General features: G+C 46.0%; 1 protein-coding gene across 1 annotated transcript in view; it reads left to right on the top strand.

The window, feature by feature from the left end:
* The window catches only part of TGS1 (trimethylguanosine synthase 1), an 85,324-nt gene that overhangs the window by 2,580 nt on the left and 59,198 nt on the right, over window positions 1-23,546 (top strand). The window contains exons 2-4 of the mRNA XM_040433624.1: window positions 13,201-13,302; window positions 15,261-15,368; window positions 18,177-18,238. Of these exons, the coding sequence (XP_040289558.1) occupies window positions 13,301-13,302; window positions 15,261-15,368; window positions 18,177-18,238 (172 nt within the window). The 5' untranslated portion in view covers window positions 13,201-13,300. The remainder of the gene's footprint in view (window positions 1-13,200; window positions 13,303-15,260; window positions 15,369-18,176; window positions 18,239-23,546) is intronic.

The following is a 23,546-nucleotide window of genomic DNA, read 5'->3' as shown; positions in this document are numbered from 1 at the left end:
GGGCAGAGGCAGATAGGACATAGACCCTACAGGGAAATTTCCCGGTGGGCTGATGCCCAGGGGGCAGCCTGAGCTCTCCCCATGGCCACTAGATCTGATGCTCAATGTCTGCAGTTGCCCTCCTGAACTCAACTGTATTACCATCCTCAGGACGATGATACAGTTGTATACTGTGCAGAGGACACCAGTACCTTGTGCTGCACTATGGTATTGCTAGCCCCGCCTACTTATGTTGCGCCGTCTATCAATTTAGTTCTGCCTACAACATGGGGCCACGTTAAAGGGGTTATCCGACCCCTGAAATGCCCCCCCATATGCCCGGGCCCCTCACACACAATGTACTTGCCTCGCTCCTCTGCACCCGCGTCGCCCCTGGTCCCCGCTGCATCTCCTGCGGATGAAAATATCGCCTGCCATTTGCTGCACATCCACCCCCCCCGGGGAGCTAGGTAACTACAACCTTTGTGATGGGCCTGGGCATATGGGGGACATTTCAGGGGTCAGATAACCCCTTTAAAGAGGACCTTTCATGGTTTGCATTAATTGTGATAAATATCGCTCCTGTGCCCCCCCCCTCCCACACACAATTTCCAGGCTCAGTATGCTAATACTGTGCATCGGTACAGGGAGGAGGAGATGCCAGGGTTTCTCAATGGGCGTCTCCTTCTCCCTGGCTGTGCAGCGATCCAATCACGGGGAGGTGGTTTCCCTCTGGCTGTGACGCTCTCCGCTGTGATTGGATCGTGTCACAGCCAGGGAGAAGGAGACGCCCATTGAGAAACCCTGGCATCTCCTCCTCCCTGTACCGATGTTCAGTATTAGCATACTGAGTGGGAAAACTGCAGTGGGCCACAGCGGGGGCGTAGGATCAATATAAAAAAAAATAAAAATAAAAAAATCTGGTATTTATCACAATTAATGCAAAATCATGAAAGGTCCTCTTTAACCACCTCCGGACCGCTGTACGCAGATTCGCGTTCCGGAGGTGGCAGCCCTGCGCTCAGCGACGCATATACGCGTCATCTCGCGTGAGCCGGGATTTCCTGTGAACGCGCGCACACAGGCGCGCGCGCTCACAGGAAGGTAAGAGAGTTGATCTCCAGCCTGCCAGCGGCGATCGTTCGCTGGCAGGCTGGAGATGTGTTTTTTTTAACCCCTAACAGGTATATTAGACGCTGTTTTGATAACAGCGTCTAATATACCTGCTACCTGGTCCTCTGGTGGTCCCCTTTGTTTGGATCGACCACCAGAGGACACAGGTAGCTCAGTAAAGTCCCACCAAGCACCACTACACGACACTACACCCCCCCCCCGGTCACTTATTAACCCCTTATTAGCCCCTGATCACCCCATATAGACTCCCTGATCACCCCCCTGTCATTGATTACACCCCTGTCATTGATCAACCCCCTGTAAAGCTCCATTCAGATGTCCGCATGATTTTTACGGATCCACTGATAGATGGATCGGATCCGCAAAACGCATCCGGACGTCTGAATGAAGCCTTACAGGGGCGTGATCAATGACTGTGGTTATCACCCCATATAGACTCCCTGATCACCCCCCTGTCATTGATTACACCCCTGTCATTGATCAACCCCCTGTAAAGCTCCATTCAGATGTCCGCATGATTTTTACGGATGCACTGATAGATGGATCGGATCCGCAAAACGCATCCGGACGTCTGAATGAAGCCTTACAGGGGCATGATCAATGACTGTGGTTATCACCCCATATAGACTCCCTGATCACCCCCCTGTCATTGATTACCCCCCTGTAAAGCTCCATTCAGATGTCCGCATGATTTTTACGGATGCACTGATAGATGGATCGGATCCGCAAAACGCATACGGACGTCTGAATGAAGCCTTACAGGGGCGTGATCAATGACTGTGGTTATCACCCCATATAGACTCCCTGATCACCCCCCTGTCATTGATTACACCCCTGTCATTGATCAACCCCCTGTAAAGCTCCATTCAGATGTCCGCATGATTTTTACGGATGCACTGATAGATGGATCGGATCCGCAAAACGCATCCGGGCGTCTGAATGAAGCCTTACAGGGGCATGATCAATGACTGTGGTTATCACCCCATATAGACTCCCTGATCACCCCCCTGTCATTGATCACCCCCCCCTGTCATTGATTACCCCCCTGTAAAGCTCCATTCAGATGTCCGCATGATTTTTACGGATGCACTGATAGATGGATCGGATCCGCAAAACGCATACGGACGTCTGAATGAAGCCTTACACGGGCGTGATCAATGACTGTGGTTATCACCCCATATAGACTCCCTGATCACCCCCCTGTCATTGATCACCCCCCTGTCATTGATCACTCCCCCTGTCATTGATCACCTTCCCTGTCATTGATCACCCCATATAGACTCTCTGATCACCCCCCTGTCATCGATCACCCCCCTGTAAGGCTCCATTCAGACATTTTTTTGGCCCAAGTTAGCGGAATTTTTTTTTTTTTTTTCTTACAAAGTCTCATATTCCACTAACTTGTGTCAAAAAATAAAATCTCACATGAACTCCCCATACCCCTCACGGAATCCAAATGCGTAAAATTTTTTAGACATTTATATTCCAGACTTCTTCTCACGCTTTAGGGCCCCTAGAATGCCAGGGCAGTATAAATACCCCACATGTGACCCCATTTCGGAAAGAAGACACCCCCAGGTATTCCGTGAGGGGCATATTGAGTCCATGAAAGATTGAAATTTTTGTCCCAAGTTAGCGGAACGGGAGACTTTGTGAGAAAAAAATAAAAAATATAAATTTCCGCTAACTTGTGCCAAAAAAAAAAAATTTCTATGAACTCGCCATGCCCCTCATTGAATACCTTGGGGTGTCTTCTTTCCAAAATGGGGTCACATGTGGGGTATTTATACTGCCCTGGCATTCTAGGGGCCCCAAAGCGTGAGAAGAAGTCTGGTATCCAAATGTCTAAAAATGCCCTCCTAAAAGGAATTTGGGCCCCTTTGCGCATCTAGGCTGCAAAAAAGTGTCACACACGTGGTATCGCCGTACTCAGGAGAAGTTGGGGAATGTGTTTTGGGGTGTCATTTTACATATACCCATGCTGGGTGAGATAAATATCTTGGTCAAATGCCAGCTTTGTATAAAAAAATGGGAAAAGTTGTCTTTTGCCAAGATATTTCTCTCACCCAGCATGGGTATATGTAAAAAGACACCCCAAAACACATTCCCCAACGTCTCCTGAATACGGCGATACCACATGTGTGACACTTTTTTGCAGCCTAGGTGGGCAAAGGGGCCCATATTCCAAAGAGCACCTTTCGGATTTCACTGGTCATTTACCTACTTACCACACATTAGGGCCCCTGGAAAATGCCAGGGCAGTATAACTACCCCACAAGTGACCCCATTTTGGAAAGAAGACACCCCAAGGTATTCCGTGAGGGGCATGGCGAGTTCCTAGAATTTTTTATTTTTTGTCACAAGTTAGTGGAAAATGATGATTTTTTTTTTTTTTTTTTTTTCATACAAAGTCTCATATTCCACTAACTTGTGACAAAAAATAAAAACTTCCATGAACTCACTATGCCCATCAGCGAATACCTTGGGGTCTCTTCTTTCCAAAATGGGGTCACTTGTGGGGTAGTTATACTGCCCTGGCATTCTAGGGGCCCAAATGTGTGGTAAGGAGTTTGAAATCAAATTCTGTAAAAAATGACGAGTGAAATCCGAAAGGTGCTCTTTGGAATATGGGCCCCTTTGCCCACCTAGGCTGCAAAAAAGTGTCACACGTGGTATCTCCGTATTCAGGAGAAGTTGGTGAATGTGTTTTGGGGTGTCATTTTACAAATACCCATGCTGGGTGAGAGAAATATCTTGGCAAAAGACAACTTTTCCCATTTTTTTATACAAAGTTGGCATTTGACCAAGATATTTCTCTCACCCAGCATGGGTATATGTAAAATGACACCTCAAAACACATTCCCCAACTTCTCCTTAGTACGGAGATACCAGATGTGTGACACTTTTTTGCAGCCTAGGTGGGCAAAGGGGCCCATATTCCAAAGAGCACCTTTCGGATTTCACTCGTCATTTTTTACAGAATTTGATTTCAAACTCCTTACCACACATTTGGGCCCCTAGAATGCCAGGGCAGTATAACTACCCCACAAGTGACCCCATTTTGGAAAGAAGAGACCCCAAGGTATTCGCTGATGGGCATAGTGAGTTCATGGAAGTTTTTATTTTTTGTCACAAGTTAGTGGAATATGAGACTTTGTATGAAAAAAAAAATAAAAAAAAAAATCAGCATTTTCCACTAACTTGTGACAAAAAATAAAAAATTCTAGGAACTCGCCATGCCCCTCACGGAATACCTTGGGGTGTCTTCTTTCCAAAATGGGGTCACTTGTGGGGTAGTTATACTGCCCTGGCATTCTAGGGGCCCAAATGTGTGGTAAGGAGTTTGAAATCAAATTCTGTAAAAAATGACCTGTGAAATCCGAAAGGTGCTCTTTGGAATATGGGCCCCTTTGCCCACCTAGGCTGCAAAAAAGTGTCACACATCTGGTATCTCCGTACTCAGGAGAAGGTGGGGAATGTGTTTTGGGGTGTCTTTTTACATATACCCATGCTGGGTGAGACAAATATCTTGGTCAAATGCCAACTTTGTATAACAAAATGGGAAAAGTTGTCTTTTGCCAAGATATTTCTCTCACCCAGCATGGGTATATGTAAAATGACACCCCAAAACACATTCCCCACCTTCTCCTGAGTACGGAGATACCAGATGTGTGACACTTTTTTGCAGCCTAGGTGGGCAAAGGTGCCCAAATTCCAAAGAGCACCTTTCGGATTTCACAGGTCATTTTTTTACAGAATTTGATTTCAAACTCCTTACCACACATTTGGGCCCCTAGAATGCCAGGGCAGTATAACTACCCCACAAGTGACCCCATTTTGGAAAGAAGAGACCCCAAGGTATTTCGTGATGGGCATAGTGAGTTCATAGAACTTTTTATTTTTTGTCACAAGTTAGTGGAATATGAGACTTTGTAAGAAAAAAAAAAAAAAAAAAAATCATCATTTTCCGCTAACTTGTGACAAAAAATAAAAAGTTCTATGAACTCACTATGCCCATCAGCGAATACCTTAGGGTGTGTACTTTCCGAAATGGGGTCATTTGTGGGGTGTTTGTACTGTCTGGCCATTGTAGAACCTCAGGAAACATGACAGGTGCTCAGAAAGTCAGAGCTGCTTCAAAAAGCGGAAATTCACATTTTTGTACCATAGTTTGTAAACGCTATAACTTTTACCCAAACCATTTTTTTTTTACCAAAACATTTTTTTTTTATCAAAGACATGTAGAACAATAAATTTAGAGCAAAATTTATATATGGATGTCGTTTTTTTTTGCAAAATTTTACAACTGAAAGTGAAAAATGTCATTTTTTTGCAAAAAAATCGTTAAATTTCGATTAATAACAAAAAAAGTAAAAATGTCAGCAGCAATGAAATACCACCAAATGAAAGCTCTATTAGTGAGAAGAAAAGGAGGTAAAATTAATTTGGGTGGTAAGTTGCATGACCGAGCAATAAACGGTGAAAGTAGTGTAGGTCAGAAGTGTAAAAAGTGGCCTGGTCTTTCAGGGTGTTTAAGCATTGGGGGCTGAGGTGGTTAAAGAGGACCTTTCACTGATTATTACACTATGAACTAAATATACAGACATGTAGAGCGGCGCCCGGGGATCTCACTGCACATACTATTATCCCCGGGCGCCGCTCCGTTCTCCTGCTATGCCCTCCGGTATCTCCGTTCCCTAAGTTATGGTAGGCGGAGTCTTCCCTTGTTCTTCTGTAGTGCTGGCCAATCGCATTGCAAAGCTCACAGCCTGGGAGAAAATAACCTCCCAGGCTGTGAGCTCTGCGCTGCGATTGGCCAGCGCTAGAGCAGAACAAGGGCTGACTCCGCCTACCATAACTTAGTGACTGAAATCACCGCCTACCATAACTTAGTGACCGGAGATACCGGAGGGCATAGCAGGAGAATGGAGCGGCGCCCGGGGATAATAGTAAGTGCAGTGAGATCCCCAGGCGCCGCTCTACAGGTCTGTATACTTCGTTCATAGTGTAATAATCGGTGAAAGGTCCTCTTTAAGTTCCCAGTCTGCCCTGCCTATCAGTGACCTCCCACATGACTCCTAAGCCTAGAAAGAGGATACAGTTGCAAGAAAAAGTATGTGAACCCTTTGGAATGATATGGATTTCTGCACAAATTGGTCATAAAATGTGATCTGATCTTCATCTAAGTCACAACAATAGACAATCACAGTCTGCTTAAACTAATAACACACAAATAATTAAATGCTACCATGTTTTTATTGAACACACCATGTAAACATTCACAGTGCAGGTGGAAAAAGTATGTGAACCCTTGGATTTAATAACTGGTTGAACCTCCTTTGGCAGCAATAACTTCAACCAGACGTTTCCTGTAGTTGCAGATCAGACGTGCACAGCGGTCAGGAGTAATTCTTGACCATTCCTCTTTATATTCTTTAATATTCTTCGGATGTCTGGTGTGAATCGCTTTCTTGAGGTCATGCCACAGCATCTCAATCAGGTTGAGGTCAGGACTCTGACTGGGCCACTCCAGAAGGCGTATTTTCTTCTGTTTAAGCCATTCTGTTGTTGATTTACTTCTATGCTTTGGGTCGTTGTTTTTTTGCAACATCCATCTTCTGTTGAGCTACAGCTGGTGGACAGATGGACTTAAGTTCTCCTGCAAAATGTCTTGATAAACTTGGGAATTCATTTTTCTTTCACTGATAGCAATCCGTCCAGGCCCTGACGCAGCAAAGCAGCCCCAAACCATGATGCCCCCACCACCATACTTCACAGTTGGGATGAGGTTTTGATGTTGGTGTGCTGTGCCTCTTTTTCTCCACACATAGTGTTGTGTGTTTCTTCCAAACAACTCAACTTTGGTTTCATCTGTCCACAGAATATTTTGCCAGTACTGCTGTGGAACATCCGGGTGCTCTTGTGCAAACTGTAAACGTGCAGCAATGTTTTTTTTGGACAGCAGTGGCTTCCTCTGTGGTATCCTCCCATGAAATCCATTCTTGTTTAGTGTTTTACGTATCGTAGATTCGCTAACAGGGATGTTAGCATATGCCAGAGACTTTTGTAAGTCTTTAGCTGACACTCTAGGATTCTTCTTCACCTCATTGAGCAGTCTGCGCTGTGCTCTTCCAGTCATCTTTACAGGACGGCCATTGCTAGGGAGAGTAGCAGCAGTGCTGAACTTCCTCCATTTATAGACAATTTGTCTTACCGTGGACTGATGAACAGCAAGGCTTTTGGAGATACTTTTATAACCCTTTCCCGCTTTATGCAAGTCAACAATTATTAATCGTAGGTCTTCTGAGAGCTCTTTTGTGCGAGGCATCATTCACATCAGGCAATGCTTCTTGTGAAAAGCAAACCCAGAACTGGTGAGTGTTTTTTATAGGGCAGGGCAGCTGTAACCAACACCTCCAATCTCATCTCATTGATTGGACTCCAGTTGGCTGACACCTCACTCCAATTAGCTCTTGGAGATGTCATTAGTCTAGGGGTTCACATACTTTTTCCACCTGCACTGTGAATGTTTACATGGTGTGTTCAATAAAAACATGGTAACATTTAATTCTTTGTGTGTTATTAGTTTAAGCAGACTGTGATTGTCTATTGTTGTGACTTAGATGAAGATCAGATCACATTTTATGACCAATTTGTGCAGAAATCCATATCATTCCAAAGGGTTCACATACTTTTTCTTGCAACTGTATGTTTTAGTGCAATTGTGTCAGTGTCCAAATATATATGGACCTAACTATAAGCTAAGCAAGTTTTAGGCAAAAAATAAAAAAATTTACTCATTTCCCTGGTTATCTTCTTGCTCTTTGTTTACCTGCAATAACAACAATCTCTTGTTTTCCATTTGTGCCCCTCCCCCTGCTCTGAAAAAGGAGTGAATAATAGTGCTGCCCTGAGTGACATGTCTGACTGCTGGGAGACTCAGCAGCATGTTGTATGTGTAGTACCACAAGTTCCAGCTGTACAGTGACACTACTGATACACACTGTATAAATCAATAAAATACATGTTAACTGAATCTTTTCCCATAAAACTATATATCAGTCTGCTCAGCTCCTCCTGCTCTATAACTTGCTGTACTGCATTTCACTGTGACAGTAAACGTGGATTTAAACTAGGTTTCGGCAGGTCCCAGAGCCCAGCGCATGACTCTGGTTATAACCTAATGTTTTTTCTCATTCTGATCGCTGGGCCTGCGGTGTGGAGAGCATGATGCTTGAGTTCATTAATCCATGTATGGCCAGGTGCTCGTTGTCATTACAGCCTGAATGCCTCTAATTTAACGGGGTTGTCCTGTTTCAGGAGAAAACAGGACAGCATGTGTGGTCTTAATGTGCACCATGTGATTGGAACACTTTTCTGAATATTTTACAAATCCTTGTTAACCTGTTGGGGACACATGACGTAGTTCCGATCACCGGTGGGCGGTGATCGGAACAAGGTGCCTGCTCAAATCATTGAGCAGGCACCCTGGGACAATGCACTGGGATGGGGGGGGGGGGGGGTGTCCCGTGTCCCGTGTCCCGTGTCCCGTGTCCCGTTACCAATTCAGTCAATTCAGACCTGCGGTTTGCGGCTTTTAGGGAAATTGCAGTGGGAGGTGCCATCGGGTCCCCGTGCGGCTGTAAGGGGGACCCGATGGCATGGAAGGCAGCGTGATGCCATCCTTAGGCATCAGCGCTGCCTTCCGGTGATGAGCCTGTGAGATCCAGCCCCCTGGATCGCACAGGTAGGAAGCTGTATGAGTAATACGCACTACTCATACAGCCAATGCATTCCAATACAGAAGAATGAATATTGGAATGCATTGTAAAGGGGATTAGACCCCCAAAAGTTGAAGTCCCAAAGTAGGACAAAAAAATTAAGTGAAAAAATAAAGTTTTCCCCCCAAAAAATTTAAAGTTTCAAGTAAAAATAAACCAAAACGTCATTTTCCCCAAATAAAAAAAATATGAAAAATAAAAAAAGTTTACATATTAGGTATCGCCGCTTCCGTATCGACCGGCTCTATAAACATATCACATGACCTAACCCCTCAGATGAACACCGTCACCTCATCCCGCAAAAAATGATCCCCTACCTGAGACAATCGCCAAAAAAATAAAAAAACTATGGCTCAGACTATGGAGACACTAAAACATCATATTTTTTGTTTTAAAAAAGCTGTTATTGTGTAAAACTTACATAAATAAAAAAAAAGTACACTACGTGCAGAATTATTAGGCAAATGAGTATTTTGACCACATCATCCTCTTTATGCATATTGTCTTACTCCAAGCTGTATAGGCTCGAAAGCCTACTACCAATTAAGCATATTAGGTGATGTGCATCTCTGTAATGAGAAGGGGTGTGGTCTAATGACATCAACACCCTATATCAGGTGTGCATAATTATTAGGCAACTTCCTTTCCTTTGGCAAAATGGGTCAAAAGAAGGACTTGACAGGCTCAGAAAAGTCAAAAATAGTGAGATATCTTGCAGAGGGATGCAGCACTCTTAAAATTGCAAAGCTTCTGAAGCGTGATCATCGAACAATCAAGCGTTTCATTCAAAATAGTCAACAGGGTCGCAAGAAGCGTGTGGAAAAACCAAGGCGCAAAATAACTGCCCATGAACTGAGAAAAGTCAAGCGTGCAGCTGCCAAGATGCCACTTGCCACCAGTTTGGCCATATTTCAGAGCTGCCACATCACTGGAGTGCCCAAAAGCACAAGGTGTGCAATACTCAGAGACATGGCCAAGGTAAGAAAGGCTGAAAGACGACCACCACTGAACAAGACACACAAGCTGAAACGTCAAGACTGGGCCAAGAAATATCTCAAGACTGATTTTTCTAAGGTTTTATGGACTGATGAAAGGAGAGTGAGTCTTGATGGGCCAGATGGATGGGCCCGTGGCTGCATTGGTAAAGGGCAGAGAGTTCCAGTCCGACTCAGACGCCAGCAAGGTGGAGGTGGAGTACTGGTTTGGGCTGGTATCATCAAAGATGAGCTTGTGGGGCCTTTTCGGGTTGAGGATGGAGTCAAGCTCAACTCCCAGTCCTACTGCCAGTTTCTGGAAGACACCTTCTTCAAGCAGTGGTACAGGAAGAAGTCTGCACCCTTGAAGAAAAACATGATTTTCATGCAGGACAATGCTCCATCACACGCGTCCAAGTACTCCACAGCGTGGCTGGCAAGAAAGGGTATAAAAGAAGAAAATCTAATGACATGGCCTCCTGGTTCACCTGATCTGAACCCCATTGAGAACCTGTGGTCCATCATCAAATGTGAGATTTACAATTAGGGAAAACAGTACACCTCTCTGAACAGTGTCTGGGAGGCTGTGGTTGCTGCTGCACGCAATGTTGATGGTGAACAGATCAAAACACTGACAGAATCCATGGATGGCAGGCTTTTGAGTGTCCTTGCAAAGAAAGGTGGCTATATTGGTCACTGATTTGTTTTTGTTTTGTTTTTGAATGTCAGAAATGTATATTTGTGAATGTTGAGATGTTATATTAGTTTCACTGGTAAAAATAAATAATTGAAATGGGTATATATTTGTTTTTTGTTAAGTTGCCTAATAATTATGCACAGTAATAGTCACCTGCACACACAGATATCCCCCTAAAATAGCTAAAACTAAAAACAAACTAAAAACTACTTCCAAAAATATTCAGCTTTGATATTAATGAGTTTTTTGGGTTCATTGAGAACATGGTTGTTGTTCAATAATAAAATTAATCCTCAAAAATACAACTTGCCTAATAATTCTGCACTCCCTGTATACATATTAGGTATCGCCGCGTATGTATCGACCAGCTCTATAAACATATCACATGAACTAACCCCTCAGATGAACGCCATAAAAAATGAAAACTGTGCTAAATAAACCATTTTTTTGTCACCTTACAGCACAAAAAGTGTAATAGCAAGCGATCAAAAAGTGATATGCACCCCAAAATAGTGCTACTCAAACCGTCATCACATCCCGCAAAAAATGAGACCCTACCTAAGATAATCGCCCAAAAACTGAAAAAAATATGTCTCTCAGAATATGGAGACACTAAAACATGATTTTTTTTTTGTTTCAAAAATGATATTATTGTGTAAAACTTATATAAATAAAATAAAAGTATACATATTAGGTATCGCCGCGTCCGTAATAACCTGCTCTATAAAAATATTACATGACCTAACCCCTCAGGTAAATACCGTAAAAAAAAAGGATAAAAAAAGCCATTTTTTGTCACCTTACATCACAAAAAGTGTAATAGCAAGCGATCAAAAAGTCATATGCACCCCAAAAAAATGCCACTCAAACAGTCATCTCATCCCACAAAAAATGAGACCCTATATAAGATAATCGCCCAAAAACTGAAAAAAACTATGGCTCTCAGAATATGGAGACACTAAAACATGATTTTTTTTGTTTCAAAAATGAAATCATTGTGTAAAACTTACATAAATAAAAAAAAGTATACATATTGGGTATCTCCGCGTCCGTAATTACTTGCTCTATAAAAATATCACATGACCTAACCCCTCAGGGGAATACCGTAAAGAAAATATTTAAAAAACAGTGTAATAAAAGCCATTTTTTTGTAACCTTACATCACAAAAAGTGTAATAGCAAGCGATCAAAAAGTCATACGCACCCCAAAATAGTGCCAATCAAACCGTCATCTCATCGTGCAAAAATTGTACCCTACCCAAGATAATCGCTTCAAATGGGACATGGTGTCAAAAAACCAGTCCAGCAAAATCTGCCTTCCAAAAACCGTATGGCATTCCTTTCCTTCTGCGCCCTGCCGTGTGCCCGTACAGCAGTTTACGACCACATATGGGGTGTTTCTGTAAACTACAGAATCCGAGCCATAAGTATTGAGTTTTGTTTGGCTGTTTACCCTTGCTTTGCAACTGGAAAAAAATTATTAAAATGGAAAATCTGCCAAATAAGTGAAATTTTGAAATTGTATCTCTATTTTCCATTAATTCTTGTGGAACACCTAAAGGGTAAACAAAGTTTGTAAAATCAGTTTTGAATACCTTGAGGGGTGTAGTTTCTAGAATGGGGAAATTTTTGGGTGGTTTCTATTATGTAAGCCTCACAAAGTGACTTTAGACCTGAATTGGTCCTTAAAAAGTGGGTTTTTGAAAGTTTCTGAAAAATTTCAAGATTTGCTTCTAAACTTCTAAGCCTTGTAACATCCCCAAAAAATTTAATGTCATTCCCAAAATGATCAAAACATAAAGTAGACATATGGGACATGTAAAGTAATAACTATTTTTGTAGGTTTTACTATGTATTATAGAAGTAGATACTTGGAAATTTGCAAATTTTTCCACATTTTTGGCGAATTTGGTATTTTTTTATAAATAAAAAATATTTTTTTTTACTCCATTTTACCAGTGTCATGAAGTACAATATGTGACGAAAAAACTATCTCAGAATGGCCTGGATAAGTCAAAGCGTTTTAAAGTTATCACCACATAAAGTGACACTGGTCAGATTTGCAAAAAATGTCCTGGTCCTTAAGGTGAAAATGAGCCCGTTCCCTAAGGGGTTAAAGGGGTTGTCGCATTTCAGCAAATGGCATTCCAGCAGCAGTGGCCGTGCTTATACACTATAGTAAAAATTGCCTGCTTATCTTGTGGCCGGGACTGTGGGAGCACTCATAGGCCGGTGCTTTTTTTCTATAGTGTGCAAGCACGACCACCGCTGCTGGATTGCAGGATGGTCATAACCCCTGGATAGGAGCAGTGTATAATGAGATGGAAAAATGAATCAAGCCAGCAAAGGAGGCAATATGGACAATCACAATGCATTAGTAAGTGCCTTGTATTAACTTCCTCTACAAGATAAATGCCATTTGCTGAAGTGAGACAACCCCTTTAATGTCTTCACAGTTTTTGCAGGTCCAGTGTATCTTTATGACCCCCACAATACATTAACTATAGTTCTGACATTCTCCATTAATATGATGGGTCTTCTGTACTAGATGGTAGCTCCAGTACAGTATTTTTATTATTTTTTTGCAAATGGTTTACAGAGCTGAAATATAATTTTGTTTTATTTCTAACCACAGAAACATATTTCTAAGAAGAACTCATCGGTCTTATCATTCTCTTCTAGAACTGCACTTCTCCTAGCAGGTGAGAAGACAACCACAGGTCTGGTCTGTGCACATGTGAGTTTCTGTAATATCTGGTTGTTGACACCCTTAAAAAGTGGTGGAATATCACTAGAATACATCACTATATCAGTTTATGATTGGTAGAGGTTAGACCTCTGGAGCCCCCATTGACCCCTGAGAATTAAGGGCCTTCTCTGCTCCCTAGCCGCACCCATGTGTAGGTAGTCTTAGGTGTTCTTCACACATTGGTGGAGATTTATGAAACTGTCTATGGCCGCTTCCACACTACGGCCTAGGCTTGCTAATGTGCCTGCACCTAAAATTTGTCAAAAAAAGTACCACAAATTCTTCACCTTATGTAGAGTGGTTTTCCCCATAGACTTCAATGGTTTAAATCGACAACAAAAAAAAAACACAAAAAGAAACCAACATCTCTGTAAATAGGTTTCTATGCGGTTTAAATAGTGTTTCGAGGGGTTATGATGAAAAAAAATGAAAATCAGACATCATGTAGTACATGCCAGTTCCTTCCTATCAAAGCTAGAACCAGCCCTGTACCTCATATGTGTCCAGAGATCTCCAAATGCACTGCTCCAATTGCTCTGCTAGGTTATCTTCATCCTGGCAGGTCAGGGGGCATGTCCTTTCTGCTGCAGCTCTCTCCCTGTAACTACCGCAGCTTCTAACAGAACATATGGCTTTTGGCAGTTAAAGATTTAAACTGAGCATGTTCGACCAGATAAGTGAGACGGAAGAAAAATAAGGTGAAGAACAAACAGCAGGTGGCGCTATACAGAGACATTTTATTGGCTAGCTTACTGGCTATACTAAATTTTTAATTACATGCAAATACAAAAGTTTTCAGATCCAGGGGCTGGTTTTAAAAATCTAGAACATGTTTCATGACACACCTCCATTAATGTACAAGTACAATCTTTTTTTCTTTGAATTTTCGCTGTGCTCTTTCCTTTACATACGGTATTATAGACAAGCGGAGCAGCCACGCTACCTGCTCTCTTGCTTTAATAGGACTACTTTCACCCTGTGTTAGCAGTGTCTTTGCCATATGCACCATGAAATTCCTGGCGCTTTCATCAAATGTATTTGCATGCCTTCATTCAGCCAATGGAGGCTGCAGCTGTGTCCTTTTTGGCCTCCATTGGGCTGGTATATATCGCTATAGCTGTATGGAAAACCCCAGCAGACTGTGGCCTTCAGAACAATGGCATCCTTTGGCGGTGTCTATCGGAAAATCCTCCCATGCACAATGCAAGACTCTCTTTTATTATCAGAATTGCTGCTTCCTTTCAATAGGAACCTGGAGTGGGGTTTTTAATAAATGACTATTGTACTATTATCAGTGTAAAGCCTGCAGTTTGCTATCAGAATATCGCCCGCCACATATCACGCCTGTTTCCGGCTGATCCAGGAGACAGCAGAGAACCTGTTAGCGGCTCTGCAGGTTATTGTTGAGTCCCTGCCAGTTTTAGATCAGGAGATGATTGTTTTATATGGCTTCTTCCTGAAAGCGTTTCCAAATTAATGTGGATTAACTAAGATAAAAAGTCTGGTGCAGTAAGGCCACGTTCACATCTCCGGCAGAGAACAGCCTGCCAGAGTTCACTGGATTCGACATTGCCGGATTCTACAGATCACCTCTGGATCCCTGTTGACTATGATGGGATCCGGTGGTGATCCGGCCATTTCAGCCCAACATAAACTGTTGCATGCGACGGTTTTTTTTCTGTCCTTTTCCTGCATCAGGCAGCTAGATCCTTTTGCTGCAGATGCGAATGCAGCCTAAGATGCACCAAATGTATTAACCGGCTCAGCTCCTCCTGCTCTGTAGCATGCCGCCTGCAGAGTGGACTGCATTTTCAATGTGACCGATTCCCTTTAACAAAACGGGACAGTATTTGTTTGTGCCGTTTGGTGTAATAACCCAGAAGGCCATATATTGTGATGACGCATCCACTTTCATAAAGCTTGCTGACATGTTTGGTTTTCTTCAGGACCATGCTGTGTGTGGAGTGGAATAAGGTGGCAGAAATGTGTCTTTATGTGGATGATCTGAGTGAGGACAGTCGGATACTGTGTCTCTGCTCCAGAGCTTTTTTCAAGTAAGTGCTAAACATTTTGTCCTGTGTATTTTGAAGAGGTTTTTGATTGACTGTGACTTCAGTTGTATTCTATGTGGTTATCCTGGGTCGTCAAGGTCCCCATTCACATTAGACTATTTTCTCCGAACCTGTCGGCAAGCTAATGTGTATGGGGAGCTCCTGACTCTGCCCCTGGAGAGAATCACACATTTATTTCAATGCACAGTAATTCTGTTCTTCGGGAAGATAAGCTGCTACCAGGCACCTACCTCTCCCCATTAGAAACACATACACGCTAGGCCATGCCTGCATGGGGAAGTCAGGAGAGAGAACCGTCGTCTGAACAACTATTGAAGGTGTATGTGCACCTTATAGACCAAGTGTGGTGAAGAAGTGGTCATATGGTACGGTTATGTAAGCCTTCACCCACCCACTCTATATCATGTACACTGCTGTTACCAAATCGAAGAAATTCATCCTGGTATGTTTTTACATCCGTATACACAAGACTTTTAAAATGCTACCCCTTTAAATGTCAAAGTTTTTCCTTTTATTCTTAGCTCTTAAAGAGGACCTTTCACCAGAATAAAACCTCTAAACTGACTATACAGACGTGTAGAGCGGCGCCCAGGGATCCCCCTGCACTCACTGTTATCCCCGGGCGCCGCTCCGTTCTCCGGTTATAGCCTCTGGTATCTTCATAGTTAGGCTCCACCCAGGGGAACCTGACAGCGTCTTTCTCCTATGCTGTAGTGCTGGCCAATCACAGCGCTCAGCTCATAGCCTGAGAGTTTTTTTTTTCTCTCAGGCTATGAGCTGAGCGCTGCAATTGGTCAGCTCTACAGCATAGGAGAAAGAGACGCCGGCAGGTTCCCCTGGGTGGAGCCTAACTATGAAGATACCGGAGGCTATATCGGACAAACGGAGCGGCGCCCGGGGATAACAGTAAGTGCAGGGGGATCCCTGGGCGCCGCTCTACATGTCTGTATAGTCAGTTTAGAGGTTTTATTCTGGTGAAAGGTCCTAACCGTTTAAAGGGGATGTGTCATCAGAAAATGATCAGTTTAAATCAAGTTTTTATGTTAAAAATAACAGTCAAAAATTCTTAAAAAATATGATTATTTTCCATGTCACTGTCTATATTTAAACAAAAACCATAAAATCCTGCACATTGATCCCTTAGCATAATAATAGACGCCGCTTCTTGCTCTGCACAGATCACTTGACTGAGGCAGAATTAGAATGACAGGTAGCACCTATATATAGATAACACAGGATTCACTGTTCACAATAGGTGATATCACAGCTTATCTGCTCCCCCCCTGACCTCTGCACAGGTCACCGAACATGTCTAGAAAACTCTCCCATAGAAGTCAATGAGGTCCCCTCCTGACCATTACATCTATGGCCATTGATAGCTGCTGTAAAACATATGTCTAAATGCTGTTAAAGGGGTTTATAAGGAATTAATAATGATGACCTATCCTCAGGATAGGTCATCATTATAACATTGGCGGCATTTGAAATCCGGGCATCCTCACTGACCAGCTGTTTCAGGGAGCCGCCTCGCTCGCCAGTGCTCTGGTGAGGTTCCCTGCAGCTTTCCAAGCACAGTGCTGTACATTATATAGTGGCAGTGCTTGCAACCATTTGACTTGAACAGGGGTGAGCTGCAACTAGGCCATGTGACCAATGTACAGTGATGTCACATGGCCCAGGCAGAGGCCACGACACTCACAAAGCCCCAGCCTTTTTTAAAAGCTGATTGGCAGATGTCTCGGGTGTCAGACCTCGACCGATCTGATATTGATGATCTATCCTGAGGACAGGTCATCAATATAAATTCTCAGAATAACGCCTTTATAGGGAACCTGTCACCGGGATTTGATGTATAGAGCTGAGGACATGGGCTGCCAGATCGCCGCTAGCACATCCGCAATATCCAATTTCCATAGCTCTGTGTGCTTTTATTGTGTAAAAAAAAACCGATTTGATAGATATGCAAATTAACCTGAGATAAGTCCTGTCCCTGAGATGAGTCCAGCGTGAAGGAGCCCAGCACCGCCCCGCATCCTCCGAATCTCCTCCTTGCTCCCCGACGTCACAAAGCTACAGCGCCGTAATCTCGTGATGCGCGAGCTAGCACATGCGCAGTGTCGGCATAGTGTTCCTTCCCTGTGCTGGCATCAGCCTCAGGGAACGAACTGCGCATGCGCTAGCTCACGCATCGCGAGATTACCTCGCTCTAGCTTTGTGACGTCGGGGAGCAAGGAGGAGATTCGGAGGATGCGGGGCGGTGATCGACTTATCTCAGGTTAATTTGCATATGTATCAAATAGTTTTTTTTTTACACAATAAAAGCACACAGAGCTATGGGGACTGGGTATTGCGGATGTGCTAGCGGCCATCTAGCAACCCATGTCCTCAGCTCTATACACAAAATCCCAGTGACAGGTTCCCTTTAAGAACAGCTCAAGCAAGATGGCCACCCCCATAAACATGTTCAGGAAATAGAATTTAAAAAATCTGCAATTAAAAAATAAAAACATATTAGAAAAAAGGGATATGTGTCACTATCTGGTTTTAACTGGCAGAAAAAGTTTCGGTGACACATTCCCTTTAAGAGTCAATTGTTTTCTTGGACTGAAGAGTGGTTTTAGCTGGGAGGAGGCTGGCCTGTCTGCATCCTTGCGCTTACCAGCATATGTCAATCTGATTATACAGGCATTGTAACTGTAGGATGTACGATTTCACGTTTTATCTAAGCCTCCTGTCATCACTGGATGTGCTCTTATCCTCCATCATATACGTTTTCTATTTTTCTTCTAGTGATCGCTACCTGTACCATTTAGGATTGAGGGGAATTGACAGCAATAAGAAGATTCTCAGAGGTATTGTTTGCACATCAGCCTTTATCATTGAATGGTCCTGTAAGTTTCAGGAAAAAAAAGATGCTTTAGTATCTTTAGCAAAACCAAATCATTCTCTGCGTTCCTGTCTGTCGGAGGATACTGTTACATTATTTAAAGGGTTGTTCTACAATGGACCTTTATCATCCATCCACAGGATAAGTGATAAATGTCTGATTACTGAAGACAACACCACTGGGACTCCCAACAATTGTGAGTAGGGGGGCTTCTGTTCCTTTCCTCTGCACAACCACAGTAAAGAGGGGTTTAACCTAGCTTAGCTGCTCCAATTAATGTCTTTAAGACTGACGGAGCCATTTACTGCACTCCATTCAAACTCCTCTTCGATGTGGGCATGCAGTGCCAGGGAGATGCAGCCGGCGTGGACCGTGTTTCCCAGGCCGATCATGGTCGTGTGAATCAGGTCAAATTGTAGAATTTATTATTATGAAGACATGCTGCTGCTTCCACAGTGGAGTCTCAGGAGACACCACAATGGACAAAAATGTATAGGTATTGACCTTGGCATGGCAAGAGGTGTAAATTTATTTTCTCGCCCAGTTTCCTTGGGGGACACAGAAGACCTTGGGTATAGCTCATCTCCCTAGGAGGCGTGACACTAAGTGAAGACTGTTAAGCCCCTCCTCCACAGCTATACCCTCAGCCTGGAGAGAGAGACTGCCAGTTTTTGCTTAGTGTCCAAGGAGGCAAGACACTCCCTGCTCTGCAGGGCTGGTTTCTCCTTGTTTAAATTTTAGATTTTTACTTTTTTCTTTTCTTTTTGTTCCAGATCATCAGGGACAACAGAGACGCACTAGACCTCTCTGTTTCTCCCGGGGTTGAGCTGCGCCAGTGCCGGTCACCCGCACGGCTGCCTCCCCCACAGAAGGCAAGGTGGATCAGGGCAGCCCAGCTCCCCTACATCCCGCCAGCGCAAGGGTCGCCCGTACGCCAAGTCCCCCTTCCAGCGTCCTGCCACTACGGTGCCAGTAGCTGAAGGGGCGACCCTGCTGGAACGGACCGAGGGTGAAGACGTCTATGGTGAGAGATTGGCTGCTCCAGCCCAACGTCCCCGTCCCCCCCGGTCTCCTGCGTGCCTGACCCTATACTGGGCCTATGGACCCTTCTGTCCCTGCTAGACCTAGGCTGGCCCCTGGGCTGCCGCAGGGCGACATTCTGCTCCCTCTCTCCTGGCCTCCATAGGTCATTGGCACCCTTCTCCCTACAAGAAGAATGCCTGGGAGCTGCAGTGGTCCGTAACTAGCTGCCCCTGACGGAGGGGTTATGCAGGCCTCCCACCCTCACAGGCACCCGGTCTCAGGGTCCCCCTCCCTCTTACCGGCTACTGCTTCAGGGCCAGAGCCTTGCTGCTCCTGACCCTCCTCTGCCCTCACGGGCACCGGCCCAAGGGCAAGGTGGTTGTGGCTGTTGGCCACATGGTGCGCTGTTATAAGCCAGGGCCCGCTCCATGGGTAAAATGGCTGCCGAGCGCAGGGTCCTCGCTTCTGGGCAGCGGGGTGGGCACCCGCGGCCTGCAATATGAGCGCTATGCTTCAACAGCCCCAGGCCGACCGTCGGAACATTCCGGTCGGCCGGGCACCGCAGGCTTTACGGCCGCGATCCCGGCGCTCTATCCGGGTCCCCGGCTCTTCCGGCCCGCGGGGTGGGCACCCGCGGCCGGCATGTGCATGCGCCGCTTCGTTCCCCGGCCGGTACTTGAATACTGTGCGGCCCCGGTCAGCCGGGCGCCGCTAATAATTTAGGCCCCGGCTTCACGGCCTACAATTACTAGGCCGCAAAATTCCGGCCTCTGTTGGAGGGGGCTGGAACTTCTCCAGGCGGGAATTCTTCCCGCCGGGAGGTTCCCCCGCCCCCAGGGGATCGCAGCGCCGCCCTCCAGGCCGGATCCCTGTTAACCCTTTGGGTACAGGCCGGCTTCAGATGGCCTGTATGGGTGCCCCCAGGGGATCGCAGCGCCGCGGTACAGGCCGGCTTCAGATGGGGCTGTATGGCTGCCCCCAGGAGATCGCAGCGCCGCCCTCCTGGCCGGATCCCTGTTTAACCCTTTGGGTACAGGCCGGCTTCAGATGGGCCTGTATGGAACCCCCCAGTGCTCCTGTAGGTGGCTCCCCTTTCTGTTATATATATATATATATATATATATATAAAAAAAAAAAAATAAATAATAATTTTTTATATATATAACTTGTGGGCTGCGCAGGACGCTGCAGCCTCATGTCAGTACATGCCCCCCTTCCCTAGGCGGCATGTCGCACTCCCCGGCTGCGGCGCTGCCAGGGTCATTTTACCCTCCTAGCCCTCTCTCACGATACGGCGCTGGTCAAGTGCATGCGGCCCTTTCTGTAGGCAGCATTCGTCACCCTCTTCAGTTATGGTACTGCCATGTGCGGGACCCCCCTTCTGGGCGGGATACTGTACTCTCCCTGGCTACGGTTTGGCCTTGTGCATGATCCCCCTTTCATTGGCGGACTACTGCAGTTTCACCGGATACGGTGCTGGCCATGTGCACGACCTCCTTCCATAGGCGGAACGCTACACTCTCACTAGATTCGTTGCGATCTGTGCATGACCCCTTTTTTTCTTAGGCGGAATACTGCACTCTCACCAGATACGGTGCTGGCCATGTGCACGATCCCTTTCCATTGGTGGAACGCTGCACTCTCACTGGATTCGTTGCCGATCATGTGCGTGACCCCCTTCCATAGGCGGAATGCTGCACTCTCTGATTTCGCTGACGCCCATAGGCATGACTCCCTTCCGTGGACGGCATTTGGCACTCTCACTGGATTCACTGCCAGCCATGTGCATGACCACTTTCCATAGGTGGTATGATGCACTCTCATTGGATTTTCCCTGTGGCGGCATACATACACTCCCTCGGTCGGTGATGTTCTCTCGCCGGTACGTTGTTGGCCATGTGCATGAACCCCATACATGGCGGGGTGCTTGCACTCTCACTGGATCCGCTGCCGGCCATATGCATGACCCCTCTTCCGTGGGCGGTGTACGCACTCTCACTGGATTCGCTGCCGGCCATGGGCACGCCTCCTTCAGGTGACATGCACACATTCTCACCGACTGATCGCACTCTCCCTGGATGCGATGCTGACCGTGTGCATGACCCCCCCCTCTTTTCTGGGCGGCATACTACACTCTCATCGGATACGTTGCTGGCCTTGAGCATGGCCCTCTAACATGGGTGGAACGCTTGCGCTCCCATTGGATACCGTGCTGGCCTTGTGCGTGACCACCCCTCATTCCATGGGAGGAATTTTGCACGCTCACGAGATCCAAGGCTGTCCTTGTATGTGCCGTATTGGACTTGCACATGTTCCCCTTCATTGGGAGTAGTTACACTCTCACGAAGTTTCGGTGTTGGGTGAGTTGTTGCACACTCACTTAATGCTAGGATAGCCCTGTGCATGTCCCCCTTTCACTAGGTGGACCTCCTGCATTCCTGCTGGATACTGTGTGGCTATGTGCATGGCGCCCTTCAGGGCGAAGTATGGTATGCCCTACTTCTCTGACGTAGGTACGGCCTTGGGCATTCCCCCCTTTTTTTGGGGCGGGCTTTTGCACCCTTGCCGACTGCAATTTGCCAGGTACATTTCCCCCCTTTCGGGGCGGTCAGTTTTGCGTTCCATCGCATACCATACTAGTCTTGTGCATAACTCCTTTTCAGTTTGCACTTTGCACTTCCGTAGATACTGTGGCACTCTGGCTGGCCTTCGCTGAGTGATATTTTGGCAGTGAGTGGACGTTTTTGTGCGTTGTTTGGGCCGTGTATACCTTCTCGTCCCGTAGATGGGTTGGCCTTCTCACTGCTTACGGGGCTACTCGTACGTATCCCTCCTTTCCTCCTGCGACATATTTTTTTTTTTCTCTTGGGAGACGGTGTTTGCAGCAAGCCTTGCACTATTCTCTAAAGAGATCATTCTGTCCACCTGTGTAAGCCTAAGGTGTTGTCCAACAAACAATAAATGAATGCCTTATATATAAGTAGACGGCCTCTACCTGCTCGCTACTGCTCAGAGCTGGGCGGTGCTTATTCATTTCGTTGGCCCTTCCGCCGGGGAGTGTTCGTGGTTCCTAGACACGTACCCATTCGTCTTCTCGCAGCATTGTTTCCCTGCGCTAGTGGTCACATGGTCGAGAGTGCTGTCTGCAGCGCCCTTCGCATTCTATGTTGGCTCTGGCGGGACTACGGTCCCCTCGCCTACTACTATTTCCTTCTACCAGGTTCGGGCCGCTCTTCTTGGGAAAGGTCACCCAACTTCTCTTGGGTGCTCGCTTACCCAGGTCCGGAGGACATCCACCTTGAGTTCTTCAGGATATTCGCCTTCTGCGAAGCGGTGAACCGGGCGTCTCAGTGTAGCGGGGTTCTGCTTTTGAGCTGTCCTATGGCTTCTCTATGCCCACTCCTCCTTTCTTTTGGAGGGTGTTATCCCGGCCTCTGTCTCGACTGCCTTTTCTCGCCGGTTCTGTTTGGCTCCCACTCGGTACGGATCTCTCCGATGTGGCTTCTGTTCCGGCCACGCTTCAGAGGATGTTCCTTCTCTGCCCTCCCCTCTGGGAAGAGCATGGTTGTTCAGGTGGATGGTTCTGGTGTCTTGTCCACACTGACTGTACTAGCTGTGTACCTATCTAACGGGTCTACCGCGTTCTGTCCTCCCGCTGGGTGCAGATTGCGTTTTTTCCATTCTAGGCAATGTTTCTGCTATGGATTTACCTTCTCGGTAACTTGGGAGGACTACCATTTAGTCCGTCTTCCTGTGGTGGCTACATCGGCTTGGGCTTTAGCCTGTCTTGTCCTGGCATCGGGCGGTTGCTGGGCGGACCCTTCGGTTCCTGTCCGTCTGCTCCCCCACTCCGGGTGGATACGGGACAACATTGTTCGGGGCCGACGGGACCCGTTCTACCGACCGTTCTGCCCGTGTTACTGATCATTGGGTTTTCGCCCGCTTGCCCAGGCGACTCTAGTGAGCTCGCTAGTGTTCGCTTCTAGCCGAGTTTTCGTCCAGGATCTGTGGTAGGACTTAGGACTTTACCTGGGGTTCTGTGGGAAGCTGGGCGTTCCCCCACTCTGCCTTTCTCTCTCCATGGTTCTGTCTTTCTCCAGCCCGGCCTGGACCTGGGGCTGGGACTCCGTTGCTTGAGGTATCAAGTGTCGTTCCTGTCCTTCCTCTTTCAGCGTTCCCCGACCCTCTGGGCCTGTCAGGAACTTCTTCCATGGAGCGGCTCTTGGGTTCCTTTGTACTGCCCTCCGTTA

Source organism: Bufo bufo, chromosome 5 (genome assembly GCF_905171765.1).
Source record: "Bufo bufo chromosome 5, aBufBuf1.1, whole genome shotgun sequence".
Taxonomy (NCBI): Eukaryota; Metazoa; Chordata; class Amphibia; order Anura; family Bufonidae; genus Bufo; species Bufo bufo.
This window is presented reverse-complemented; position numbering and strand designations above follow the sequence as displayed.